A 23,758-nucleotide genomic window follows, 5' to 3' on the forward strand; every position below is an offset into this window, starting at 1 on the left:
TTTCAACGGGTACTACTTGGTAAGTTTGAAAAACATTGAGAAGCAAAGACCAATGCTTCCAGAATATTACCACTTTCGTCCCCAAAGTTTTGCCCCAAACACATTGTATCTTCAAAGTTGCTCAATTAAGGACAATTGACAGAATTCAAAGCAAGATGGATAGAAATAGGTCACTTGAGATGCATGCCCTGATGAGTGAGGTGCTTAACCAAACAAAAGAGGGTAAAATCCCTCATTTCTTCTCTCTCTTTATGAACCAAATCTTAAAAAATTTTGTGGACTATTTTTTATGAACCAAATCTTTATGAACCAAATCTTGATTTGGAACTTTATATAAACAAAATAGGTCTATTTTTCTGCAATTATAAGTCCATTTTCACAAAAGTACGGTTGTAACCTGGCAACAAAACAAGGCCGCCTTCAACTCTTCTTCTGCAAATTCAGTAATGCATCATTCCAAACTTAGCAGCAACTGGTCTCCTTTTACATTTTGATAAGCATGTGTTTTAAGCATGGTTTATTGTTTAGTTTTGGTGCGTTTTAATCATTTTTATAGCTAATTAACTAGGTTCCTAATGAAGTGAGCATTTTGTGGTTCAAATTGTGAAAATTTGCATTTTTATGGATTAGAGCGGTGAAAACTTCATGTTTTTGTTGGTTTATGATTCAATTATCATGCGGAGTGAATTAAGAAGATATTTGGATGATTGTAGATGATTTGAAGTGATTTAAAGTGAACATAAAGTGCAAAACGTGCAAAAAGATGAAATGCAATAAAGTATAAAAGAAGAAAAGTTTGACAATTTTGATATCTTTTGGTATTTTGGTTATATCTTGAGTTACAAGTATCGGATTGAAATTTTTCTTGAGTCATTTTGAAACCAAGATATAGATCTACATTTCTTATGAGACATTGAAATCCATTTCATGAGTTTTCCTAGTCAAAAAGTTGAAATACTATCATGAAATTTTTCTGTCAAAACTGAAATAGGCTATTGACCAGTCAAGGGTATTTTGATCATTTCGCAGTCTACAGAGCTCCAAATTAGATGATTTTGATACATTAGAAAGCTAACTCAAAGGTTACAACTTTTATATTTGTCAAAGAGCTAATTATGCTTTCATCATTGAGAAATTTGCAACTAAAATTGGTCCAAAAACAAAGCAATATTGAAAATTGAGCAAAATAGTGTAAACTTGGAATCAAGAAGATCCATGAGGCAATCTGCCAGGTGTAGCTCATGGATCTAGGGTCGCGGAGGCTCTACAACTTGCATAGCAAGTTATAGACAATTCACACAAGCTTTTTGATCAAATTATCTGCAAGAATTTCGGCTGGATATACACAAGAAAGCATAAAATCTTCAAAAAACACCTTTTGATGCTTTTAAGACACAAATTGCCAACTTGAAACATGATTGCTAGGAGCTTTACTTCTCTATAAATAGGGCCTTTTGTTGAGCTTGTTTGATAACTTTGGAAGGCTAGGAACTACCACAAAAATGTAATTTTCACTAGTTTTTCTTAGTTCATTAGTTTAGTAGTATAGTTTAGTATAGCTATCCAATCTTTGTGTTTAACTAAATAAGGAAGGAGATTAAGAATCAAGATGAAGAGTTTGGAACTCAAGTGATATGGGTGACATTTCTTCTAAAACTTTATTTCTTGATCAAGTTATTTAACACATCTCTTGTTACAATCATGATTAACTTGGTACTTGTAAGGCCCAAAGACAAACTAAGAGAGGGGTGAATTAGGTTATTAAAAAAAAAACAGCAAATAGTTGCAAATATTCACTAATCAAAATTAGCCTAAGTGATCACACATTCAAGCATACAAAATAGTACTCCTTCCGTCCCATTGAAAGTGTCATACTTTCCTTTTTGATTTGTCCCAAAATATATGTCACATACCCAAAATGGAAAACAAAATTTCTCTTGTTTAATTTTTACCCTTCAAGATTTTCTCATTCTTTATTTTTATTGGTGGGTCCCTTGATTTTCATTTGCTATTAACAAAAGTTGCAAGACATTCGTGATATACACACAAGGTTTGACGTGATGTGTGAATATCACTCTCATTGACAGATTGGACTTCTTGTAAGTAGCTTTGGCCCCACATGTCATTTCTACCTCCTTCACCGCTAATGACCACACATTTTTGTTTCTAATATTATTTTGAAGTGGCAAAATCAGAAAACAAAGTTGAAACTTAGTACTATACATAAAAAGTTCAACTTCCAAAGCACGACAAAGTTTTTGGGACAGAGAGTAATAAAGATAAAGCAATTTAACCATAAAATAGAATTAAAAAAAAAAGAGAGAGAAATGCAAACCAAATAAACTTCCAAGGTTTTCCAAACTTGGAGTTGAATCAACTAAGTAACTTTTTCAATTGATGGTGACACTAACCAATTTATATAAGTGAAGGCTCACTCCTTCCTCACCCTAAAATCCTTTAGTTGAGTCAAGGAGTTTTAGAACTCTTCTAGTTAACCCTCAATTAGTTACAATTGAAAACTCACTCAACTAATTAAGAATTACTTACAAGTGAGACTTATCTTATCCAAGGTTTTAATTCTTCTCAATGAGAAACCTCACAAACCCAAGAACTTTCCCCACACCTATACAATATTCAAAGATGTCAATGGATCTCCGATGCGTGCTCTATGTTCTAAATTATTGACAACAAGAAAAGCTATTCAGACATGGAACAAAGAACACATTGGAAACGTGATCGATAATATGCGATCTGCAGAAATGGCGGTGCAACGGGCAGAAGAAGTGGTAGATCAAGATGATTCGGAGGAGTGCCAGATTCAACTCCAAAAGGCTCAGGCGGAGCTAAGATATGCATTATCAATTGAAGAACAATTTTGGAGGCAAAAGGCTAGGGTAAAATGGCTTCGACAAGGAGATACCAATTCAAAGTATTTTCATGCGATAGTAAGACAGAGACGGGCTCAAGCTATGATTTATCGTATCAAAAAAGTCAATGGTGTTTGGGTGGACAATGAAGCTGATATAGCAAGCGAAGCAACCACCTATTTCTCTGAACTTTTCTCGGATTCTTTGGGATCATCTGCAGATATGCTACACCTCATTCCACCTATGATTTCGGGAGAGGATAATGTGAAGTTGGAAGAAATCCCTTCAATTAAAGAGGTTTTTAGAGTCCTGAAGGCAATGGATGAAAAAAGTGCTGCTGGCCTAGATGGATTCACGGGAAAATTTTTTACTTTTGCATGGCAAGTAATCGCCCAAGATGTCTACAAGGCGGTACTCAGTTTTTTCTGTGGAGCAGAGCTACCTCGTTTCATTACCTCTACTTCAATTGTTCTAATTTCAAAAGTGCCAAATCCTCAAGATTTTTCTCAATTTAGACCCATCAGCCTATGTAACTTCTTCAACAAGCTATTATCAAGGATCTTGGCAGACAGAGTGGCGGGAATATTGCCAAAAATTATTTCTCCCCAGCAGACAGGATTTGTGAAGGGTCGGAATATAACCGAAAACTTCCTACTTGCACAGGAGGTGATATCGGGTATGGCGAAAAAGAATAGAGGTGGTAATGTGGTTATGAAACTAGACATGTCTAAGGCATATGACAGAGTGGCATGGGGTCATATTATCAATGTTCTGAGAAGGTTCGGTTTTGGTGAGAGATTCATTGATATGGTTTGGCGACTGATTTCTAATGTCTGGTTTTCCGTCATTATAAATGGATCCTCATACGGTTTTTTCAAGTCTTCGAGAGGACTCCGTCAGGGTGACCCATTATCACCAGCATTATTTATTATAGGGGCAGAGGTGTTATCTAGAGCACTGAATAATCTTGTCATGCAACCAAGATTTGTGAGTTTCAAAGTTTCATATGGATGCCCGTCTATTACTCACTTGGCATTTACGGATGATGTTCTTATATTTGCAAATGGATCCTCATTTTCCCTGAAGGCTATCATGAAAGTGTTAGATGATTATCAAAGATGCTCGGGCCAATTACTAAATGTACAAAAAAGCTGTTATCTAGTTCATCCATCTGTATCAATGGCAAGACGACGGCTGCTTGATCGCATCTCTAGGTTTGCCCGCAAGTCATTTCCAATACGCTATTTAGGGTTTCCGCTCTACATTGGAAGATGCAAATCATCTTATTTTGGAGAAGTTTGTCACGCAATACTAGCAAGGATTCTGTCTTGGAAATCAAGGTTACTTTCCTTTGGAGGAAAAATTATTCTAATCAAGCATGTATTATCATCAATACCAGTTCACCTAATGTCAGCTGCAGTGATTCCCAGTTCGGTGTTTAAAACTATAGAAAAGGCATGCTCGGCATTCCATTTCAGAACAAATGGTCCCAGAAGAAGGAAGTATAGCTGAAGTCATTTGGATGCCCACAACAACTGAAAATTTCTCTCTACATTCGGCTTTTGGGGATATTAGGCAGACCCGACCCACGTCTATGGTATTTGCTTCCATTTGGCACCCTCGGATACCTTTGAAAGTTTCATTTTTCATGTTGAGACTACTTCTGAGGAGAATACCGACACCGGATAAGCTTCGTAAATTTGGTTTCCATTTGCCGTCAAAGTGCTTTTGCTGTACTGAGGCTTCTAAGGAGTCTATTGAGCCTTTATTCTCCAATGGACAAATTGCGTCATTCCTTTGAAATTATTTTGGAGGGTTATGTGGAATAAAATTCTCAGGATCTTTTCTACGAGCACGCATAGTAGATTGGTGGTTGTATTCACAGGATTCTGAGTTACGAAGGCTTATTTTGTGATGCCCCCACTTCTCCCTAAGGCGAACCAAAGGGTATCCGCGGAACGCCTGCCTAACTCTCGCCAGGACTCAAGCAATTCCATTTCAACTTATAGCCTGACCACACAATACAAGCCAATAATTTAGATATAATAAATACGGAAGCGTTCAAGCTTAATAATCGTCATCCATTATTCAATCCACACGTCGGTATACAAAATACATTTCGCCCCAAAAGTTACATTTCTATACCCAAAAGTACAATCCAAAACCAAAGGCATAACCAAGAGTAATAGCAAACCCTAAACAAAAGTACATCAGGAGGGTTTCTCCATTTCACCTCCGAATTCACACCTGTTAAGGAAAAGAAATCTACAGGGTGAGCAAAAACGCTCGTGAGGCCAAGAACACACATGCAGACACGTAGTCCAGATAACAACCAAATAACAATTCAAGTAATAGCTTGCAAGTAATTAATAATGCCAACAAAATGTAACCAGAAACAATTCAAGGATATGGAAGCTCTCAGGAGCTAAGTTCCACATTTTGCCGATGTCATTTGTATATCTCCCCGTGATGACTCTCCGTCAACCGGGTTGATATTTCCATATCCGTAGTTCACCACTTACTTCTCATCCGTCCACCATACACCGCTTCGGGCCCGCACGACACTTATAAGGCGATACTTCACGAGTATGCCAAGCGAGATCTCTCAAATAGATCAAGCTTATCATGTAATTCTCATGACTCACCAAGGTTCCCAACCAGGCCCATGCCGGCTCGAGTTCCAAGGTCGGCCTATGAGTTTGGGCGTTCCCCATGTATCATGTAAATGTCGAGGAGATTCACTCCATCGACGTATGCAATCATAGCATACCATGTCATATATTCAAGCATTTGACAGGTTTAAACATGTATTTCAGGTCATATAAAGCATGTCAGGCATGAGTCATTTGTTTCAAATGAGGACGAGTGCGATTAAGTATACACTCGACTCCATTTTTTTTCAAAATCAGATAGGCTAAACATGTAATCAGGTAAGTCAAGCATGAATCAAGTCTTTAGAGTTCAAGTAGGCATGCACTTGACACTCACCAGTTATGCAAGCAAGTAGGTTGGAGGGAGAGTTCAAACTTCCACAGTAGGGTCCTCTTGGAGGTTCTCGTGTGTGCCTGAATATCGAATATTAGATAATTACTATAGGTCCCCAAGTGGTGAGAAAGATTGGACACGAGTAAGGTTCGGAAATATTTGAAAACTTCGTTTGACCTGTCTTTGAAGTTGGATTCTCAAAAGGGTGCAGGACTCGAGTAAAATCGGATTATTATCCTTGGAATCATTGGTTGGAAACGAGTATGAACGAAACGATTGCAAAACAAACGATCGAAATCGGAAGTGGACTGGCCACGTCACAATCTGGCCGGATTGGAGGCAGTGGATAACCTCCTTTTTTTTCAAATTTCACCACCAATCCGGCCGATAATCCGGTCAGAAACTGGCCGGATTCAAGGCCGGATTCTGGTAGAATAGTTCCCACGCGGATTTCCTTTGAAATTTCAGAATTTTTCGATTTTTGGTCAAATTTTTGAAAAATCATAACTTCTTTTCTACTAGTCAAAAATTGATAAACTTGGTACCGTTGGAATCGTCTTTGAAAGTACTAAAAGTTCCTAGAAGACACTGTTCCACGAATCTAAATGGAAGGTATTCAAAAATGAGCCTAAAGTTGCTGTTCTAGATTACCAGGATTGAGCCGGGGTTGGTTTTTCGCTAACTTTGGAAATTCGGCAAAAATCACTCGTTGCAAACCGGCCCTTGAAACTTATAACTCAATTAGAAGTACAAGTAAAGTTTTGGACAGAACAAGCGGCTCAAGAATCGGAGTTTCGAGCACCAAGATATGGTAGCTCAAAGTTGGGAAAAATTCAAGACTGTTACAAAATTTCCAGATTTGGTTCCGACTTTGGACCTTTTATTAAGTGTCGAAACGGACTTGGATTGACACCAAATTTTGCAGTATAATACTCCCATATGAAGGGTATCTCTCTATCAAATTTCATGGAAAAATACCCTCGGAAAGGTGGTTAATCAATCAACCAAAATTTGGAAAAATCCTTAAGGCAATCTGTCCAAATCTAAGATTTTCAAAAACGAGGCAGTCGCCATATTATGATCATAACTCCCTCATTTTAACTCAGAATTGGGAATGGTTGATAGCGTTAGAAACTACATTCACAGGGTTAAAATTTCACAGAAGAAATCGTTTTAAGTTTCAGCATGCAACTGGTTCGAAATTAAGCCTAAAGTTGCAGCATCATCAAATCATTTCGGCAGAATGGAGAAACAGGACAGCTGAATTCAGATGAATGGTGCGGTTCACACACATGGAACCAGAATGTGCATTATTCACCGTTGGAAACATGGGAATGTCTAGTTTCAAATGCCGCTAACGGCACTCGATTTCGACGTCGGAGTACGGAGTTATGGACGAAACACGAACACTGGTCTGGTTACGACGGCAACCGTTTCCAGATTACTAGCTTTGGAAAATAAATTCTTTTGATCAACCAAAACTCAATATTTTTCAACGAAATTTTGTACACAACTTCTACAACATGTAAACAACACAATCAAGCCATTAAATCCTCAAATATCTGCAGTAAAGTGGCCGAACAAACAGGGGCAAAATGGTCAAACTTGGCCATTGCACTCAACGTGAGTTTCCAGCAGTTTTCCTTCAACAAATCACTAACTTACACACTGATCCGATATCATAAACTTCATCAAGCACAAAATCAGCAACAACCCAAGAGTGGGAATTCATAGAGCCCACTTTTTTTTCCAACAATACAAGCTACTAAAGTGAAGATTTCAGCTCAAATGCATAAATCAACATCCATAAGACAAGTTTAAGGTAGTTGATCATTACCTACTTTGATGGTTGTTCAAATCAGAAAATTTCGGTCCCTTTGAAGCCTGAAGAAAACCGTGAAGCTCCTCCCTTTTTCAGCTTAAAGTGTTGTCCAAGTGTAGAGTTAAGTGTAGGTGAAATTTGGTTGAATTTGGTGGAGGTTTGATGGTGATTTTATTGAGCTTTGTAGAGGAGATGGTGAAAAGCTTTCGGTTGTTTCTCTGCAGCTACTAGCCGACCCTGAAGCTTGAAGAAATGAAATGTGGTTCTGATTCCTTTGCATACAAATGAAGCTTGCCGTCTAATATTTTAAGTACGTCAAATCAATTACAACTAGTGCCCTACGCGCGCGTTTTGTGTTCGATTTCTCTTACGTTTGTTGCACTAGTGCACTAAACCTCTAGGGCACTTACATTCATATAAATATTATTCATTCTTAATTGTCCCAAAATAATGGTCCAAAGTCCCTCAATTAAGCGCGCACGTGAAAACACGTATTTCTAATTTAGGCGCAATAAAATTGAAACCTTTGAGAAATTCTTATAACGATCGTACCACTAGCTATTACTTGTGTGTTTAAACCTAAAATTGTCTATTTTAGGACCATTGTATAGGTCTCAAATTTTTGAGCTTATTGTACTCCCAATTGACTAAAGTGTTTAGACACGTTTTCACTTTTTCGCTAAACAAACTTATAAGAAAATATTTGTTTATTTATCTATATTTTTATTTTATTTATTTTTAAAATGAGACACTTTAGAAATATAACGAAACTATAAAACCATGTACTTAGGTCTGAAAAGGCTAGAAAATATTATTCGTGGCAAAAATCCAAATAGATAATTAATTGAGCCAAAATTAGGGGTTTAAAAATAATAATTTTATGAGTTCTCGCATGAATTGAGTATTAGTTCCTCAATTAACCTTTCTTAATCTATTATTGATCATTCTTAATTCTCTAATATTAATACACTCCCGATTCAAGTATAGCCTAGAAAACGTGCACCCGTCATTCCGGACTAAACAAATTTTCGAAAAGCGAATTTTCCAACAAAACGCTTTAAAAATATAAAGAGGCGTCGTTCCATATAAATGGATTTAAAATGGTCGAAATAAATAATTCGGAGAAAATGAGTGAATAATCATTTAAATATTCCAGTAATATTCTATAAAAATAAGAACATTTTCGGGTCCTCACATCCTTTCCTCCTTGAAAGGAATTTCGTCCTCGAAATTCATACTTAGAATAATATCATTCCCTTCATGGTTAAGCTTATTAGATCAATCATTGACTTACGTTTTCTAACTCACTCCAAATCATGAGTTGATTACTTTCTCCCGAGAGATTTTAACTTTCGGAAGGCATATATAATCACCTCATTATATATTATTAATATACATTCTGAACCATCCTTTGAACCATCTGTATAAATTACAAAATCACCTCATCCGCTCAGTAAAGCCAACACAAGTGCACTGGTTAAACGATTTTCACCTTCAAATTCTTCCTCACATTTAGAATCTCAAATAACTTGTCAAGTCTCGGATCCTTAGAAGTCCCTGATCAAACTAAGGTAATATTCGACTACCTCTAAGAACTCCAAATTTCGGTAGGATTTTCTAGTTATTTCCTCTTAAATAGCTTCCACTTAAGCTGAGTTAACAGCAATTTCTTCCTTAGATATTATATAACTTAGAAAGGCTATTTCTTCCCATCGAACTCACATTTATTGAACTTAACAAAAGTTAGCGTTCTCTCGGGGTTTGTAAAACTACCATCAGGTATTTTTTCATGATCTTCTCAAACTTTAGGGTATATCAATACATCATCAATAAATGCCATCACAGATTAATCCTATTACGATTTAAAACATTGATACATTAATGCAATAATTGTTGCTAATACATTAGTCAACCCAATTGGCATAACTGAAAAATTCAAGCATCCCCATCTTGAATTGGAAATGGTTTTAAGCACATCTATTTCTAGGATTCCCGGTTGGTAGTAATTCTACTTTAAATCCCTTATTCGCTGCTCCTGACTCTTGATTATAATTCTCGTTTATGTGAGGCTATGGAATATTTGTTCTTAATAGTCTCATCGTTCAAATCTCAATAATCTATGTATATATAGTCTCAAGCGTCCATTCCAAATATAACATCCAGTCCTTAATCGTTAGACTCATTCAAGCCATCAAATATTTCCTTTCACTCACCCAAATCTCACAAATTTTAATATCTCAAATTGGCGATCAAACATTGGATCCCATCTTCAACCCTAAGTTCTCGACTTTTTTTTTTTTCTCTTCCCAGAATTCAACCAATTTAGTTTGGAATTCCAACTCCTTGTGAAGAACTTCTATTTCTATACACATCTCTTCCAAACTTTTCATTCATCCATTTTCTTAATCCTAACTGTTAGCCTATCAACAGTTCAAGCATCTAAATAAGTAGCAAATCAGAATTTGAAGCTCAACTATCCACAACCTGTAAATTCTCACGCACCTAAGTCATCCAGGTATATTTACTCTTCCCTCTCCTCGAATGATACTTAAGAAAATCCACATGTAGACACCAAATTTTGGTGTAATTTCATTTACTATTTATTTTTTAGTCTGTGTTCGTTTTTTTCACTTTTTAGTTTTTAGTTTTTTAGTTTTTTGTGTTATTATTATTATTTTTAAGTTTTTAGCATAGAGTTGCTAGAGAGAAAAAGGAAAACATTCAAAAAAAATATATTCTAGTCATTTTTTCTTTTATTTAATGCTTTCTTGATAAAAAAAAATGATGATGAAAATCATGGAAAAAGGGGAAAGAAAGAAAAAAGAAAAGGAAAAAAAAGGAAAAATGAGGAAAATTTGAAAAATGGACATTTTTGTTGTTTTTATTTGTTTAGTTTGTTTTTTTTATTTGTTTTCATTATTATTATTATTACATGGTTTTGTCATTTTGTTATTTTTGTTTTATTATTTATATTATGTATTTATTTTTAAAAAAAAAAAAAAGACCAACGCGCAGCATGCAAGCTGCGTTTTTGCCGCAGCTTGCAAGTGAACTTTGGGGAGCTCCTTAGTTGCAAATATAGCAAAAGATCCTGGAGTTTTAGGGTTGGAGGTTGCCCATATAAAAGCCAAGGGAGAGGAAGCAGCCGCAAGGAGAGGTTTTTTGGAGAGGGAGTGAACGGATAAGAAAAAACAAAGAAACGAGAGAAAGAGGGCTGGAGTTGGCTGCTGAATGAAAAGAAGGGCTGAGAGAGAGTGAAAGAGAGACAGCCGCAAGGGAGTTTTTTCAAGTGACGGCTGCCAAACTTAAGGAAAAACAGAGGAAGGAAATAGAGGAGCTGGGTTTCGGGCAGACGAAGGAGAAGAAATAAGAAAAGGGGGGAGAAAGATTGAGAGGGGTAACGGCTGGGGTTTTAGGGAAACAAAAAAACGCAGCTTTTGAGATAGAGAGAAGTGTGGGGGAACGGCTGATGAAGGTGGGGCGGCTAGAGAAAAAAGACAGCTTTGAGGGAGTGGCTAGAAAAGAGACGGACGGCTGCATAGAGGACAGAGAGCTTCTGACGGGCTAGAAAGAAAGGGTTTTGAGAGCAAAAAGGCAACTAGAGGAAAGGGGAGAGTCGGAGAAGAAAGCAAGGAAAACCAATCGAGGGGGGGAAGCTACGGCTAAAAACTGAAAAACAAAGAAAGATGCGAGAGGAGAGGATAACAGGATAGTGAACGTTGGCGGCTGTGAGGGAAGAAAAGAACTAGAAGGCTACGGGAGTTCCTGGGGGCTGAAGGAAAAAACACGGAGAAGGCAAACTTCGGGCTGGCAAGAAAGAATGAACAAGTGAACGAGAGGAGAAACCAACAAGGGGAGTGAAGGGAAGCTTTGGATCGAACAGAAAAGAAGGAACAAAGCTGCTACTCAAGTTTTTGCCGCTGAGATCCATCAGAAAAATAGCATTGTAAGGTTTCTTTTCTTTCCCTGTAGATGATTTTATTAATAAACCATGAAGCTATGCTGAACTATGAATCGATGAAGATGGTTAAGAGTTCCGACGATGGTTTACGATTATCGCTCAAAGATGTCGTCTTTTTCACTGTTATGGTATAATGGGTATGATAAAGTCTAAAATTTGTTTGGTATAGATTATATTTCATCCCTAGTCTATAGTTCGGTAGCAAGATCCCAGCTTTGGAAAGAAAAGACATCTACATGGCCCGTATGTTTAAATTGTTTGGATAAATTGTCTCGGTCTGCTTGGATGTGGGAGTATTGTCTTGGTTGTTGCTGGAATTTTTAGTTGGATTGAAATCTGGGATTTGTCGCTCAGTTCATACACCATATGCATACCCAAACTAAAATTCTAATATTCGGCCTGTGTTGATGAAATAATAAGAGAGTTATAGCAGTTTTTGTTTTTTTCTTTTCTGCATTTTTCCAGAATTTTCGTATGATATCTTTCCAAGTTTCTGGTCATTGGGATTATGATCATCATGAAGTTTTGTTGCTCAGTTTAAAGTTGTGATGTTGAGATGAAGAATATCTAGTCAAAGCTGTGCATTTGTATCAAAATCTGGTCTTCATGATGAAAATGAAAAGGAAATGCCGCGGCTGAAAAATTGCAGAATGCTGCAGAGAAAATTTTCCAGATTTGCATGCTCTCTTTCCTTGAATTGTTGTGTTTACACATAAGAGTTTTATGATTAAAAAGTGGAAAGAATGTTTGGTAATCTTGTTCCTTCAGTCCAAACCTTTGTTGTCTAAGTTGTTCCTTGCGTTTAAACTGCATCAGAAAACCTGAAAGTTGCAATAAAAGAAAACGCAGCATAGCTTCAGCCGAGTTGCATGAGCTTTTGGGGGTGTTTTTCTGCCCTTTTTGTTGCATGTTCAGCTGTGTTGTGTTAATCAAAGTGTTTAGATGTTAAATGGTGATTGAGTGAGGGTCTTTGCTGGCTTTTGTTTGAAGTCTTCTATGAAACCTGCAGTTGAGAGTTTAAAGTTGCAAAAAGGAAAAATTCTGGATGAATGTTGCAGCAGAAAATTTGCTTCATCATTTTTGCAGGCTTCTTTTGTTTGATTGATTGTTTTGTTGCATTATAAAGTGGGTAGATCAAGTGGTGTTTTGTTATTTTGTGCGAACTGCATTTGTTTTAGTCTAAAAGCCTAAGGAAGTTCACAAATACAAAATGGAAAAGGCAGCCGGCTTCATTTTTGGTTGCAGAAATTTGAGTTTTCACGTAGCTTGCATGCTTTGCATGAAAAGAGTTTCAAAAATTGCATTTTTAGCCCCCTAAGTCCCTTTCTGTTTCACTATGGCCCAAACAATTGGAGAAACCAATCAAATTGACCCCTCAAATTTCTTTAGTTTTTGCAATCAAGTCACTACTTGTTTTAAATTTTACATGGGCTGTCCACCTTCCTTTAAATGCCTTGCATTGATTCAATTTAAAGTTTACTTTTATCTTTTGTGATTATTTCTTGATTAAAGTGATGCTTTGACCATTTCTTTTATTTTGGAGGATAAATAAGTGATTTCACTCCATTTAGAGCATCAATTCAAGGTGGCGGTATAATTTCTTTTATCCCTCTTTGTGTCTTTCCTATGTGACCCAACGTGCTAAGTGCATTGCATGTCTACTTTGCTTTCCTAACTTTTCTTTAATTCCTTTTACTTATGTCATTTACTTTTTGTTTTCATTAAGTTATTCTTTTAATGGGGTATGTGTACACCTCTTGGCTTGTAATAGATAGGGCTTTGGCGAGCAATTTGGTCCATTTTCCCCTTCCCCTTTTGTTTTAGTTAGTGAATGTAATATGTTCATTAGCTTGGTTGCATGCCTATGTGTTACGTGTTACTTGCTTTATTAGGTCCTTGCATCTAGTCAAGCATGCTAAGTGTTATGTGCTACGTGTTTATAAGTGATTCGCATGTCTACTCGCTTTTTATAGTCATGAATGAATGTGATGGATGAATGGACGTCACCACACTAGTCCTATGCTAGTTGTGGCCCCCTTTCCTGTCACCACACTAGTCCAGCGCTAGTTGTGGTTCATTGTTCCGTTTCCACTAGTTCAATGCTAGTAGAAATTCATAGAAAGGGCTAGTCCAATGCTAGACCCAATAAGCCATTTCCCCTCGATAGTACATGTTTGCATGTTCATTACATATCATGCATTCTTCTTAGTTTTATCATTTGGCATGCTCCTCGAACCCCTTTTCCTTTCATTTTAGGATTTTTGCATTTCATGCTAGTTATAGGGTTCATTTGCTTGAGAGTCCCCTTAAATATGGGATATAGACGAGTGTGGCTTTTTCTAAGCCTTAGCACGCTTGTATTCCCTCTATAAAAGGGCAAATTGAGTCACGATTTAGGTCTCCCCGTACCCAATATGCATGAATTCCCTAGGCTCATGCATTTCTAAATCCACTCTATCATTACACTTTCACTTTTCCTCCCATTTTGCACACGTGCACCTTTATGTTTCTTCACTTGCACACGAGCACTTTGGTCATTACTTGCACACATGCACTTCATATTATCATTTCACATACCGTACCTTGCCTACTCACGTACACACTCTCACTTACACATTATTGTCTTTTATTATTTTTTCAAACTCATGTCCTCACACTGCATACATGCATTCCATTCATTTGCATCCCACTCGCATTATTCGTGACTTCTTCAAAGGATCGTTATTGGGCTTCACAATTAATGTGATTGGCATCACTCAACCTTTGAAGAGAAATTTCCCTCAATACCCCTAGGTTTAGGGTTTGCATTCATGTAGTGCATCCAAATGTAATAAATTCTTTGGTTAAAACAAGAAAATCTTTGATTAAATCATGCAAACAGCCTTGGCTAGGTCGAAGGGGTGCCTTGGATTTTTATCCTTGCCTTCCCCTTCGTCAAATGTGACTCCCGAACCTTTTTCTTTGGTTTACGTGGACTAGGAGTCGTTTAAAAGGGGTTTCTTACTACTTTTTCCTATTTTTTCTTTAAAAATTCATTTTTTTGGTGACTTGGTACACCTTAACTCATTACCAAGTGGCGACTCCAATTTTCTATTTCAAAAAAACCCTTTTTAAACTATAATTTTGGGTCAAATCGTCGCATTCTCAAACCCCCATTTAGACCCACTTTTCTTTTAAAATCACAATTCATTTTCCAAATCACAAATTGAATCACAAAATACATTTTTTCAAACCATTTATTTATTTATCAAAAAATGGGGCGCGACACCACACACACGACTAAAGTAATACCTTTTGATATAATGATATGTACTTCCATTATAAGGTCTTACTCACGTGTGTAGTGAAACCATCAATTACACACCATATGAAACATGTTACAAATCCTAACAAAAAAGACTGTTATGCACTAGCAAAACCAAAATCCCTTTTCTCAAAATTTTGTCTAAATCAAACCAATCATGACTTACAAGATAAGGTCAAGACTTTTGATGTATTTTGAATGTATTTGTGGCAAAATGCGATTCAAAATTTTCAAAATTAGAGTTAAAGATACAAATTTTCTTCACGACCCAAAACTAAATTTTCTTAGTAAGAGATTTCAAATAATGTTTAACCACAATCATCAATACATATTTAAAATCTCTCAAATAGATTTAAGAATATTAATCATGCAACTTAATGCATGATTTTTAAAACATATACATAATAATCATAACACATACATGGAGAGTGTTCCAACACTTTTCCTCAAAGTTTCGAGTTAAATCTATGTTCAAATAAGGCGTATATTTTAGAAAATACCTTTAAGAAAGATAGGTAAACATGTAGGTTCATATTCGCATAACCTGTGATCCAATACCTTTACCACCCTTTTATCCAACCAAGAGTTAACTCTACTGGTACATAAAACCCGATCATTTCTAATCTCTGATTCATAACAAATAGGTATTCATGTTCCTAAGAAAGATTCGAACTTGAACTCTATCTGATTTCGAGTCTCAAACGAGTTCAAAATGCGTATACATACATATATATATATATATATATATATATAAATTTTGTGAAAAGTAAAACAAGTGAATTTGGGTATAGTATTAGTCAAGTAAAATTGAAAGCGCTTTTGTTCAAGTAGAACAAATTGGTAATGAGTTCAAGTCATCTCACCAAACCACTTTTGGAGTTCAAACTTTCACAAAAGTTGAAATATGCCCACAGGGCCAATCATAATATACGTATAAAGCAGCTATTAAAATTTCACACAGGAAAATCTCACTAAGTTCCCAACTAGATTAATCCATTATACACTGGTAGATCAAATCTTCTAGTTTATTTTCGATTCATATTCAGTACTAGAATCTCATTAAATTATATAAGACTATCCATCAATTTTTCTCACGAGTACAGGGTTGTCTAAGCCCTCGGCCACGACCCCTTTTTCCTATTCCTACTACCATACTTAATAGGAGTCTATAAGCGCAAGAAAAGGAATAATTAATCATAAAAGAACTTAATGCATATACAAGTTGCAAAAATATTTAGAATCAAGACATGATTCTTTACATGTATCGAAGGTTATAGTACGAGTTAAGAAATCACAAAACAAGCCCAATATGTCAAATACTGTATATAGGCAATTAAGGGTCAAAAAATGTAGAAGTATATGCAAGCAGGATACAAAAGGTCTCACGGCGTGCACCACCCTTCCTAAGTCCTTAATTAAACCAAAGGGTTCGAATATCACTAATTCCAATCAGATCACATGTCTTTACGAAATTAGATCCAATCAAACCATAACACAAGCGGAAACCAAAGGTTATCCATTCGAAGTTCAAAATCTTTAATAAGCAAGCTACCAATCAGAGCACCATCATCTCCAAGAATAACCAGTCTTAGGGTTTAATAGTTAAAGCCTCAAGCTCCAAGTTCAAACCCGAGAAATAAGTACAACTTGCTAACTTACGTGTCAAATGGAAACCAAGTCAATTCACACTAACTATGTGTTCTTGAATGCGGTTACTCTATATCTCAAAATTTCCTCAATCCATACACCTACAGATAGGCTCACCCTTCTTGAAAACCGAGAATTTTAAAACATAAGAAGAGTATTTAAAGCAACAAAAATCTTATCAAGTTCAAGATTTTCATTATAAAAACATAAGTTCGTTTTTTTTTTTCCCGAAAACTCAAGATATTTTTATTATTATTATATATATATATTTTTTTTAAATTGAAATTCACGTAAAATTCACATATTTACCAAAATCGAAGAATTACACATACTTAAAGCATGTATATATTATTTTCAATCATCGTTTGAAAATAAAACTAGTACATCCTCATTTTTCCTTTAGAATTTCAAAGCATAAATTCTCTAGGAGGTAAATGAGCAAGAAAATGCATTTTATTCCTTTGAAACTCTTTTACCTGGGTTCACAATCACGATACATGGAGTTTGACCATCAAATCTCGGTCTCTTATCCTCTTTAGCCATCACTAATAATTGCCTCACTTCTTTCCACACTTACAAGTATAATAATAATTCAAATTCGTACAATCTTTCACTACTAATCTCTCATCCCGTACTTTCCTTCAATATAACATCACCTAGTTCCTCAATTTTTTGTTTCTACAAGTCCCAAGTAAGAAACTCTCAAGTAACCAATTTCTTTAACCCGTAGGATACAATATATTCTCTAGTTCACATAATATTCCAATTAATCCCACATTTAGGCATCCTAAACTTTAAACCTATGATACACTACAAGATCTAGAGCCTATACTCTGATACCAACTGTGACGGCCCCACTTCTCCCTAAGGCGAACCAAAGGGTATCCGCGGAACGCCTGCCTAGCTCTCGCCAGGACTCAAGCAATTCTATTTCAACTTATAGCCGGACCACACAATACAAGCCAATAACTTAGATATAATAAATACGGAAGCGTTCAAGCTTAATAATCGTCATCCATTATTCAATCCACACGTCGGTATACAAAATACATTTCGTCCCAAAAGTTACATTTCTATACCCAAAAGTACAATCCAAAACCAAAGGCATAACCAAGAGTAATAGCAAACCCTAAACAAAAGTACATCAGGAGGGTTTCTCCATTTCACCTCCGAGTTCACACCTGTTAAGGAAAACAAATCTACAGGGTGAGCAAAAACGCTCGTGAGGCCAAGAACACACATGCAGACACGTAGTTCAGATAACAACCAAATAACAATTCAAGTAATAGCTTGCAAGTAATTAATAATGCCAACAAAATATAACCAGAAACAATTCAAGGATATGGAAGCTCTCAGGAGCTAAGTTCCACATTTTGCCGATGTCATTTGTATATCTCCCCGTGATGACTCTCCGTCAACCGGGTTGATATTTCCATATCCGTAGTTCACCACTTACTTCTCATCCGTCCACCATACACCGCTTCGGGCCCGCACGACACTTATAAGGCGATACTTCACGAGTATGCCAAGCGAGATCTCTCAAATAGATCAAGCTTATCATGTAATTCTCATGGCTCACCAAGGTTCCCGACCAGGCCCATGCCGGCTCGAGTTCCAAGGTCGGCCTATGAGTTTGGGCGTTCCCCATGTATCATGTAAATGTCGAGGAGATTCACTCCATCGACGTATGCAATCATAGCATACCATGTCATATATTCAAGCATTTGACAGGTTTAAACATGTATTTCAGGTCATATAAAGCATGTCAGGCATGAGTCATTTGTTTCAAATGAGGACGAGTGCGATTAAGTACACACTCGACTCCATTTTTTTTCAAAATCAGATAGGCTAAACATGTAATCAGGTAAGTCAAGCATGAATCAAGTCTTTAGAGTTCAAGTAGGCATGCACTTGACACTCACCAGTTATGCAAGCAAGTAGGTTGGAGAGAGAATTCAAACTTCCACGGTAGGGTCCTCTTGGAGGTCCTCGTGTGTGCCTGAACATCGAATATTAGATAATTACTATAGGTCCCCAAGTGGTGAGAAAGATTGGACACGAGTAAGGTTCGGAAATATTTGAAAACTTCGTTTGACCTGTCTTTGAAGTTGGATTTTCAAAAGGGTGCAGGACTCGAGTAAAATCGGATTATTATCCTTGGAATCATTGGTTGGAAACGAGTACGAATGAAACGATTGCAAAACGAACGATCGAAATCGGAAGTGGACTGGCCACATCACAATCTGGCCGGATTGGAGGCAGTGGATAACCTCCTTTTTTTTCAAATTTCACCACCAATCCGGCCGATAATCCGGTCAGAAACTGGCCGGATTCAAGGCCGGATTCTGGTAGAATAGTTCCCACGCGGATTTCCTTTGAAATTTCAGAATTTTTCGATTTTTGGTCAAATTTTTGAAAAATCATAACTTCTTTTCTACTAGTAAAAAATTGATAAACTTGGTACCGTTGGAATCGTCTTTGAAAGTACTAAAAGTTTCTAGAAGACACTGTTCCACGAATCTAAATGGAAGGTATTCAACAATGAGCCTAAAGTTGCTGTTCTAGATTACCAGAATTGAGCCGGGGTTGGTTTTTCGCTAACTTTGGAAATTCGGCAAAAATTACTCGTTGCAAACCGGCCCTTGAAACTTATAACTCAATTAGAAATGCAAGTAAAGTTTTGGATAGAACAAGCGGCTCAAGAATCGGAGTTTCGAACACCAAGATATGGTAGTTCAAAGTTGGGAAAAATTCAAGACTGTTACAAAATTTCCAGATTTGGTTCCGACTTTGGACCTTTTATTAAGTATCGAAACGGATTTGGATTGACACCAAATTTTGCAGTATAATACTCCCATATGAAGGGTATCTCTCTATCAAATTTCATGGAAAAATACCCTCAGAAAGGTGGTTAATCAATCAACCAAAGTTTGGAAAAATCCTTAAGGCAATCTGTCCAAATCTAAGATTTTCAAAAACGAGGCAGTCGCAATATTTTGATCATAACTCCCTCAATTTAACTCAGAATTGAGAATGGTTGATAGTGCTAGAAAATACATTCACAGGGCTAAAATTTCACAGAAGAAATCGTTTTAAGTTTCAGCATGCAACTGGTTCGAAATTAAGTCTAAAGTTGCAGCATCATCAAATCATTTCGGCAGAATGGAGAAACAGGACAGCTGAATTCAGATGAATGGTACGGTTCACACACATGGAACCAGAATGTGCATTATTCACCGTTGGAAACATGGGAATGTCTAGTTTCAAATGCCGCTAACGGCACTCGATTTCGACGTCGGAGTACGGAGTTATGGACGAAACACGAACACTGGTCTGGTTACGACGGCAACCGTTTCCAGATTACTAGCTTTGGAAAATAAATTCTTTTGATCAACCAAAACTCAATATTTTTCAACGAAATTTTGTACACAACTTCTACAACATGTAAACAACACAATCAAGCCATTAAATCCTCAAATATCTGCAGTAAAGTGGCCGAACAAACAGGGGCAAAATGGTCAAACTTGGCCATTGCACTCAACGTGAGTTTCCAGCAGTTTTCCTTCAACAAATCACTAACTTACACACTGATCCGATATCATAAACTTCATCAAGCACAAAATCAGCAACAACCCAAGAGTGGGAATTCATAGAGCCCACTTTTTTTTCCAACAATACAAGCTACTAAAGTGAAGATTTCAGCTCAAATGCATAAATCAACATCCATAAGACAAGTTTAAGGTAGTTGATCATTACCTACTTTGATGGTTGTTCAAATCAGAAAATTTCGGTCCCTTTGAAGCCTGAAGAAAACCGTGAAGCTCCTCCCTTTTTCAGCTTAAAGTGTTGTCCAAGTGTAGAGTTAAGTGTAGGTGAAATTTGGTTGAATTTGGTGGAGGTTTGATGGTGATTTTATTGAGCTTTGTAGAGGAGATGGTGAAAAGCTTTCGGTTGTTTCTCTGCAGCTACTAGCCGACCCTGAAGCTTGAAGAAATGAAATGTGGTTCTGATTCCTTTGCGTACAAATGAAGCTTGCCGACTAATATTTTAAGTACGTCAAATCAATTACAACTAGTGCCCTACGCGCGCGTTTTGTGTTCGATTTCTCTTACGTTTGTTGCACTAGTGCACTAAACCTCTAGGGCACTTACATTCATATAATATTATTCATTCTTAATTGTCCCAAAATAATGGTCCAAAGTCCCTCAATTAAGCGCGCACGTGAAAACACGTATTTCTAATTTAGGCGCAATAAAATTGAAACCTTTGAGAATTTCTTATAACGATCATACCACTAGCTATTACTTGTGTGTTTAAACCTAAAATTGTCTATTTTAGGACCATTGTATAGGTCTCAAATTTTTGAGCTTATTGTACTCCCAATTGACTAAAGTGTTTAGACACGTTTTCACTTTTTCGCTAAACAAACTTATAAGAAAATATTTGTTTATTTATCTATATTTTTATTTTATTTATTTTTAAAATGAGACACTTTAGAAATATAACGAAACTATAAAACCATGTACTTAGGTCTGAAAAGGCTAGAAAATATTATTCGTGGCAAAAATCCAAATAGATAATTAATTGAGACAAAATTAGGGGTTTAAAAATAATAATTTTATGAGTCCTCGCGTGAATTGAGTATTAGTTCCTCAATTAACCTTTCTTAATCTATTATTGATCATTCTTAATTCTCTAATATTAATACACTCCCGATTCAAGTATAGCCTAGAAAACGTGCACTCGTCGTTCCGGACTAAACAAATTTTCGAAAAGCGAATTTTCCATCAAAACGCTTTAAAAATATAAAGAGGCGTCGTTCCATATAAATGGATTTAAAATGGTCGAAATAAATAATTCGGAGAAAATGAGTGAATAATCATTTAAATATTCCAGTAATATTCTATAAAAATAAGAAAATTTTCGGGTTCTCACATATTTGCCGTATTCTTCCTAGTGTAATTTGCTGGCAGATTTGGAAGGCAAGGAACAAAGCAATGTTTGAGGGTGTCCAGATGCAATCATCGGCCATTCGCCAAGCCATCTTCTCAGAAATCCAATCCATGGTAGGAATACATTTTAAACATCTGATAAGACTACAATCCTTTTGTCAATTGTATGATTGGTCAAAGGCACTTGGGGGTACGGTTGTATATCAAGGTATCCGCTGGGAAACCAAAGAGACAGGGAGATATACTCTTAACACGGGTGGATGTGCTAAGGGTAATCCAGGAATAGGTGGAGGTGGGGACATACTCCGGGATTCCACTGGATTACCAATGATTGGTTTTTCGGCATATCTGGGAGAAACTACATGTCTCCGTGCAGAGGCTTGTGCCCTTCTTATTGGTCTTCAGATCTGTATACATAACGGTTTTGGAAACATATGTGTACAATCAGATTCATTGGTTTTAATTGGGATCATTCAACGTTGTACTCAGTGTCCGTGGAAAATTCGAAGATACGTCAACCAGATTTGGCAGTTATTAGATGATCCACCTAGATTCACGCACTGCTATCGGGAGGCTAACACAGTTGCTGATGCTTTATTTAATGTGGGTATATCTCATCCAGATAAACAAATTGAGGTTTATGATACCTTCAGTACATTCCCAAGGTTGGCTCGTGGGGCAATCCGTTTGGATAGAATAGGGGTACCTTCAATTAGAAAAATGAGGATTATGTAAGAGGAATATTTGGTTATATTTTCCATGAATAAATAAAAAGAATTTCTTAAAAAAAAGTATTTTTTTATCCAAAAATTACCCTTAAAAGCTTATATCTTATGTAGGCAAAAGTCTTGTCTTCTTCTTATATTTGGGGGTATTTATAGATAATGAAATTATGCCCCAAAAGTTCCTCCAATGGTTAAAAAACTAGTTGTTAGAAAATTAGCCGTTGGACCTACCAGAGTCCGAACCAATCCTGTTAGACATTCCATACTCTGTAGAACGCCCGATCCAATTGTTCTGCATCCGATAGAGAACAGAATGTTCAAGTTTCAACTTTTTGTACCGGACGGCCAATAGAAGGAATGAGTGTTTGATCGAAATGTCCTATGAATACTCGCTGTTTGTCAAATGTCCGATACGTCACTGAGTGTCCGATCCTTGCGCCCAATAGGCAAATTTCCTTTTTAATGTTTCTTGATATGCTATCCTCCTTTTTCTATTTTTCAAAGTACCTATCCCTAATCATTTTTCAAATAAAAACATTAGTCCAGATCATCATTTTATTTCATTATTATCAAAATCAAAGATGGATCAACCTAAGTTTTCAGTACCGTTAGTCGTGATTATCTAAAGGTGTTGTTTCATCAATAGTCATTGTAATCTAACACTAGTTCATGGAAGTGTTAAACCAAGGGAGTTAACTCACTAATGTAAAGTTACACCTTTGTGGCTTTCGTAGCTTGTTCCATGTAATTTTAAAGAATTTAATGAATTTATAACCAATTTTATATGAAGTTAGTAGTTGTGAAGTAGTTCTAGGTATGGTTGGTATATCCTCGGAAGCATGTATTAAGTATATTTGGAAATTATGCCATAACTATCCAAGATAATGAACTCATTTAACCGTTTATTTCATTTGTATGAGTAGATAGGAATTCCATAACTCTAGACACATTTTCTTGTTAATTTTACTAATTTTATTGATGTTTTGTAATGTAGATTTACTTGTTTTATTTGTGATCGTCTAAATAATAGAGGAATTTGAAAATCACTAGAAGTTGATAATCTTCCCTGTGAGATCGGTCCTAATTATCACTATGCTCATTTGACCCATATATTTGTAGAAAATCGAGATAATTGGGCTTAATTGATTTGACAATTAGGAATTTATAACTTGAAAACCTAAACCATGCACATTTCCTTCGACTTTTCTCCTCTAACTCAAAATCAACATGACAACTAAAATCACAATTATGTTCACCAAAAATTTCTTCCTCTTCTGCATTTTTTCCTTTCAATCCTATTCAACTTTTTTAGTAAACCAAGTATGAGAACTCTTTTTCTTGAGCAAATTGGCTTATCCACCCACTTAAAACACTTGCACCTGTATGACCTCTATCAAAAGAAAACAACGATATTTTCTAAAATTTTTGTCAGTTAAAGTCATAGTTTTACTGCTATGTTCATATCACAAAGATTTCTTACTGATCATAGAGGACA

At 36.3% G+C, this 23,758-nt stretch overlaps 1 protein-coding gene across 1 annotated transcript; it reads left to right on the forward strand.

Annotated features, from left to right (window-relative positions):
* Positions 1 to 2,657: 2,657 nt before the first annotated feature.
* LOC140004821 (uncharacterized) lies at positions 2,658 to 22,273 on the forward strand. Its single transcript, XM_072044971.1, has 4 exons — positions 2,658 to 3,278; positions 3,414 to 4,081; positions 4,318 to 4,369; positions 21,560 to 22,273. The coding sequence occupies exons 1-4, from the start codon at positions 2,658 to 2,660 to the stop codon at positions 22,271 to 22,273; spliced, it is 2,055 nt and encodes a 684-aa protein (XP_071901072.1).
* The last annotated feature ends 1,485 nt before the right edge of the window (positions 22,274 to 23,758 follow it).

This window comes from Coffea arabica, chromosome 4c (genome assembly GCF_036785885.1).
Source record: "Coffea arabica cultivar ET-39 chromosome 4c, Coffea Arabica ET-39 HiFi, whole genome shotgun sequence".
Lineage (NCBI taxonomy): Eukaryota > Viridiplantae > Streptophyta > Magnoliopsida > Gentianales > Rubiaceae > Coffea > Coffea arabica.

Excerpts from the sequence above, each read along its gene's own strand:
- LOC140004821 (XM_072044971.1), top strand. The coding sequence starts at position 2,658 with ATGCGTGCTCTATGTTCTAAATTATTGACAACAAGAAAAGCTATTCAG. Across the intron at positions 3,279-3,413 it reads CCCAAGATGTCTACAAGGCG|CTATTATCAAGGATCTTGGC; the intron begins GTACTCAGTTTT and ends TTCTTCAACAAG. Across the intron at positions 4,370-21,559 it reads AATGGTCCCAGAAGAAGGAA|ATTTGGAAGGCAAGGAACAA; the intron begins GTATAGCTGAAG and ends ATTTGCTGGCAG.